Source organism: Morone saxatilis, unplaced genomic scaffold, assembly GCF_004916995.1.
Source record: "Morone saxatilis isolate NCDOM2014 unplaced genomic scaffold, NCSU_SB_2.0 Contig11, whole genome shotgun sequence".
Taxonomy (NCBI): Eukaryota; Metazoa; Chordata; class Actinopteri; family Moronidae; genus Morone; species Morone saxatilis.
In genome coordinates this window covers 2,207,364-2,213,321 of record NW_023339663.1, presented here as the reverse complement: position 1 = coordinate 2,213,321, position 5,958 = coordinate 2,207,364, and the positions used below count along the sequence as shown (strand labels likewise).

General features: G+C 38.6%; 1 protein-coding gene across 1 annotated transcript; it reads right to left on the bottom strand.

The window, feature by feature from the left end:
• Nucleotides 1-1,386: 1,386 nt before the first annotated feature.
• sirt3 (sirtuin 3) lies at nucleotides 1,387-5,726 on the bottom strand. Its single transcript, XM_035651690.1, has 6 exons — nucleotides 5,521-5,726; nucleotides 5,201-5,433; nucleotides 5,022-5,122; nucleotides 4,071-4,232; nucleotides 3,415-3,624; nucleotides 1,387-3,167 (listed from the first exon to the last, which is right to left on the bottom strand). Exons 1-6 carry the CDS (start codon nucleotides 5,565-5,567, stop codon nucleotides 3,144-3,146), a joined length of 777 nt encoding a protein of 258 aa, XP_035507583.1. The 5' UTR covers nucleotides 5,568-5,726; the 3' UTR covers nucleotides 1,387-3,143.
• Nucleotides 5,727-5,958: the final 232 nt, after the last annotated feature.

The following is a 5,958-nucleotide window of genomic DNA, read 5'->3' as shown; positions in this document are numbered from 1 at the left end:
TATCTATCTATCTATCTATTATGACTACAAATACCAGTTTGGATGAATGCTGCTTTGACCTGTGTGTAACCATGAAAGAAGATGGAAAAAACAAGAACCAGCGAACTCTACCGGCTACTTATTGACGCTAATAATCCTATAAAGATATTAAAAAGTGGGGCAGACATGAATGAGAGTAAAGCGGTGGGATAGGATTTGACTTAAGCACTTTAGCAGACGCTAGCATGAAAGGGAGAAATTTTAGTTTCCCTAGATGATATCATACACAGTGTGATATAAGAGACTATTTCTTGTTACAGAGACGTCAGCACCACCCCCCAAAAAAAGGACCAGGACCGACAGGGAGGGGGGAGGTGAAAATTGGAGCGAGGTGTGAGAGCTGGGTGCTGAATCTGATCAAATCTGTAATGAAGTGCAAGACTACAAACTGCAAACAGCACAGAGCTCACATTCAGTCACATGTTGTACATTAAACGCCGCAGTATCCTGGACAAATAAATGATTCTGTGGTTGTGTGGATTATAAATAATGTACGAGGTCAAATCTATTCAATATAACTGTCTTTTTTTATTAGTAAATATCTACTAAAAATGTTAATGTACAATACAAAGGTGTGCTTCAGCTGTAAATTTAAGATGTTTGATACCCCTCAAAAATTTATTTTGATTTACATTATTGACTAAATCCTAATCAATTCACTGATGAATTGAGGTAATTATACTCAATTATATATATACAAGTAAAATGTAATTTTTAATTAAAAAAATAGAAGTTTCTGTTTTTTTAACATCAACTAAATACTTTTAAGTGTTGATTCCTTTTTGTTTTCTATTTAAATCTACTCATATGAAATTGTCTCATTTAATTTATATTAACTTAATATCAAACATAGTTATTCATTATTTAATTAATAATACTGCTTGTAATCCTTTGGCTTAATTTTCTTACTGTGTATTTGTGTTAAAGTTCCTTAAAATGTTAGAACTTAATAGTTACAAATTGTGATTTTATTTACAGGTTGCACCATAAAAACTTACTAAATGCCTTTAAAGAACAGTAATATGTAAATGACTTGATAAGGAACGTCTGTAATCTGAAAGTAAAGTCAGTGTATCATCACGAGCTGTAGGGAAACTAGTTTTAGGATGTCAAACAACATCCGATCCTTTAGAAATGAAGGTTTACTTCATTTTATTGCTGCACAATATGATAAAAACATCATATTGCAATTATTCTGACATTACAATATGATTTCCCGATTAGTGTGGGAATCAATCTTTCAGTGCAAATTTAATTTTCACTGAACCATTTAAACCATTTTCACCAGTTTAAATGACAAATTACAACAGCAGATTAATTCAGGTGCCGCCAATTAACAAGTTCTTGCTCGGCTAAATGTGAACACGACCAGCAGACAGGGATGGACATCGAGGAGCCGTACTAAACAGGGCTGCACGATATAGTAAAAACATCATATATTTACATATATACACACACATCATGTTATTTTAATGTTATTTTTTATTTTATTTGACTAAAATGTGATTAAATTATTATTTTTGCATCACAAATGGAACTTTCACAGAATAAAACCTATTTAAATTCTTAATAATGTGATATCTTTTGTGGTCTGTACCGAACAAACATGTTTTCTTATATCTGGAGAACACGTTTTTTCAGGTCAGGGCATCTCTTCAGAACTACAGTACTTCATTATAAACGCTGTTTGTCACACTTCTTCTTCTTCGAGGATTGCATATTACACTTATTGTGAGTTTGATAATATTTCAATTAATTGTGCAGCCTCAATTATTTATATAAATGTGTGTTTCTGAGTGTGTAGTATTAATGTAGTTTGAATTGTGAGGGAAACGTGATTATGCTTTAGACTTGATGAGTTTCAGTTCTGCTGACGTTTGTGACTCTGATTCAGTTTTATTGTCAAACATATTACAGATTCACTTTATTGGACGCTGACCTAATACTTAAACTCTGTTTTAGCTTCAAGTATCATTATAAAAACAACCACTTAAAGGATCATTTAAAGCAGAGCCCGTCACACTACAGGTTGTCCTCTGGCTCCCTCTGTTGGTTAAAAGAACACATTAATGTTTTAAAGTGAAGGTAATAACTCTTCATTTCGTTAGAGAAGTCAGCTCTTCTTATTGTCACCAAATCCCATTTAAAAGATCAATAATAAAACCGATCACACTATCAAGTACTGTGTGTATCACAGTCTGATCTATCTTCTCCTCTGAGCCATAGAGTTCCTGTATTGTCCAAAAACTATTAAAGACACAGAAATGAGCCACACTGTTGCCCTGGGTGACATCTTCCTTCATCACCACGAACCCACTGAAGTTTATTTAGACTCAGTCCCACATCCGCCCGTGAAAATAGTCCCCAACTAAAGCACTATTTCCTCCTGTTTTAAGAAGTTACTGAACCTTTAAAAAAAAAAAGATTATACCTTTGTGGTCTGTTTTAGAGATTTACATCTGCAACATTTCCCAACACTGACATTCAGCATGAAACGTGAGCATGTGTTAATGAACATAAACACAATGATCAGCTGCTCTCAGTCTTCCTCAGATCTTTCTCTGAAAAAGTGTTAAAAGCTAAAACAACATTCTTATTTTTCTTTATTTACTTTAGTCTTAAATATTTATACATTTTGACTTTTAATTTCACTAAACCCGTGATTTACAGCCGAATTAAATGACTTCTTCATACAAACAAAAGCCATCATCACATTGCATTGACATTGCATTTCTTAGGCATAATTCTAAGAAGTTAGAGGTTAATAAATAAAATATAATCTCAAACATACCTTTACTGTACAGAAAGCTCAACAAAAGCAACTATTTTTTACATTTTCTTTTTGTTGTGACAATAAAACACCTGATTAGATTTCTCTGCCACGTGTCACTTACCTTATTCACTGATATTTGACTGAGAAACATTTGTTATACAACATTTCCAGTGTAGTCTTATCTGTGAGTTTCCCAGTATTCCCACTAATCCCAGTGTTAGTACATGAACCTCTGTACAACGGCGTGCTGGATGCAGCTCTGCAGTGTTGTTGTTGTTGTTACTGAGCGCAGTGAATAAGGTCAAACCTCCAGCCTGATGTGGGGAAAAGGTCACTCTTCTGTCTTTGTTGCAGCCTGCAGATAAAAGTCACACAGTAACATCAGTGAACTTAATCACCTGCTTCTGTTTGTGGAAACAAGAAATCACTCATCATATTACTGCATGTGTCCAGTGTTTACCATCAGGACCCCACTGTGCTTCGCATGGAGTCAAAACCACTTCAGTTTCAGGATCTCTGCACTCGAGACACAATCCTCAGGAGGCCAAAGCACTGATGAAGAGGAGCGATGTGAGCTTGTAATCAAACAAATAAAAACTCACTTTCTGAGCGCCGGCCGCCATCAGATCTTCCAGTTCCTGAGTCCAGCCGAGGGCATCGACCAGAGCTTGCACACCGCTGACCACGTCACCCAGCTGCACGACGTCATGAGGCCGCCGGCTCCACGCGAACGGCCCCACCAGGTCCCTGTTGATGAGCAGACGGGGGACGGAGCTCCGCACAGCTCCTGCCAGACTGGCGAAGGGCTCCACCTGCAGAAAGAAGAGTCAGAAACAGAAACTGTTTTAAAGCTTGTTGAATTTCCTTGTTTCTGTAAAGTGCAACACAAATCAGAAATACTTGGTTGCATTTCAGTTACTGACAAGATATTATAGAAATAAGAGGAATGTGTTAATTAATGTGCATTATGTGACAATATATAAACAAATGTATATAGAAACTATAAAAATATAAGCGTGTGTAATAAATATGTACATTATATTACAGTAAATAACAATATATAGGTGTTATAAAGAACAGCAGACAGTATAACTGCTTTATTAATGAGTAAATCAGAGTATTGCACATTTCAGGGGACAGTTTAAGGGTTTAAGAGTGTTAATATATATAATATAAAAGCAGAGAGTCAGTAAACCTCCTGCTATCTCTCGGCCTGACGTATTGTTTCAGGATGTGGTTTGAAGCCGGTGGCGCTCACCTCCAGCGAGGTTCCCATGACGATCAGCAGGTCTGCCAGCGGGAAGTCTGTCAGGTACTTGAAGAAGTGACGTGGAAGCTCCTCCCCGAAAAACACGATGTCCGGCTTCACCACGCCCTTACAGGTGGGACACTTCGGGACCGTCCCGCTCATCACATCCGGCTGAGGAGACACAGAAACGAGATGTATAATTAATATCTGCTGATCCATTTCTTAGATTCATCATGTTCTAAATGAATCATCTAACATTATCTTGTTGACACAATAACTGCAGGACGTTTGTGTAAAATGAGCAACATGGATGAAGTCTGAGCATCAGAGATGAGTTTTCCTGATATTTTGAGCAACTTTTTACACAACTTTCTGACAGCATTGTGTAATTTTAAAGGTTTTAACAATCATACAAACTTAATAGGCTTCTGTTTTTGACAAATTCAGTGTTTTCTTCTACCTGATATTTGGATATTGTACTTTTCTAATGCAACTTTTTTTGCTGACATATAGGCCAACTGTGTATATTTAGTCCGTCTGAAATGTGTGAGTCTACAACATCCTTTCAAAGCATAAAATATTCTAAAATCATTGTTGTATAAATGAAAAATGGTTTCAATCCACAAACATGTGACTATTTTTCGAAATTCAGGCAGAAATTAAAAGAAAGAAGTTGGAAGCTTTGATCAAAAATACTACCGGTACTACAAATGACAAATCCAAGTGTTCCTATAAAGAATAATAATAATAATAATAATAATAATAAAGAGAAGTTTAGTCTTATTGAAACGTGAATCAGATCAAAAACTTGTCAGACTTTGAAGAATCTAATAAGTGATCGACAGCATCTTCAAAACTCGATACAGGCTCCGAAGAACTCATTAACTCAGATAACGGCCGATGTCCTTAATGTGGAGCAAACAAACCGTACTGTCCATAATCCGGTTGGTTGTCACTCACTCTGAGCTCCTCTCCCTCGCACTTCCTCAGGCACACGGTGCAGGTGGCGGTGGCGAATGTGCCGTGTGCCTCCACCAACATCTCAGGAGGAATCCCTGCCACTTCACACAAGTAAAACAAGCCTGGTCACAAAGTAGCTGCTTCTTCAACACAAACAAAAAGGGCGTAAACACACATACATCTCTCCAGCCCGTCGATGTTCTGCGTGTACATGCGGAGAAGCTGCCCCTTCCTGTGCAGCAGCCGCACGAAATAATGTGTGCGGTTGGGCCGGTAGTTCCCCGGATACAGCTCTCTGGCCAGGGCGAAGAAGGGATTCGGGTTTCGATGGAAAAAGCCGATCTCGAATATGGCCTCGGCGTAAGGCAGGTCGTACTGCTGCAGGTTGTCGTAGAGGCCGCTGCCGGGAGACCTGTGAGGGATTGACAGGCCCCCAGAATGCACCTGGTATTCACAGGTTTATACAGATACTAGAAACCAGATCGAAGCTTGTTTTTACCTGAAATCTGGGATGCCGCTCGGCGTGCTGATCCCAGCTCCCGCCATCACCACCACCCTCTTGTACCGCTGCTCTCGGACGCTCTTGGCGACGTCCTGCAGGGTCTGTGGCTCCGCCGCTCCGCCGCCGCCGCCGCCGCCACGGGAGAACAATCCTCGAGTCCCATTCCAGAGAGAGTGTGTTTGTCTGAGGGATGGAGGAGTTATATCTACTCTCCTGAACCACTGAACTCACTTAAAGTTTGATAAAGTTTGCAAGTGAAACTTTTATCATGTGAGCTTATTGTTAGTACTCGGTAATGAGTCTGGAGTGTTCATCTATCTGAAATAAGGCCACGATATCATTCACATAATGCTTAATGAATATGATACAGTGAGGATATAATATTACTCAGGTTCAGTATATGAGACAGAGAGACCACAGTGTGTGTGTGTGTGT

Excerpts from the sequence above, each read along its gene's own strand:
- sirt3 (XM_035651690.1), bottom strand. The coding sequence starts at position 5,567 with ATGGCGGGAGCTGGGATCAGCACGCCGAGCGGCATCCCAGATTTCAG. Across the intron at positions 5,123-5,200 it reads CATCGACGGGCTGGAGAGAT|TGGCAGGGATTCCTCCTGAG; the intron begins GTATGTGTGTTT and ends ACTTGTGTGAAG. Across the intron at positions 3,168-3,414 it reads TGGCGGCCGGCGCTCAGAAA|GCTGCAACAAAGACAGAAGA; the intron begins GTGAGTTTTTAT and ends TTTTATCTGCAG.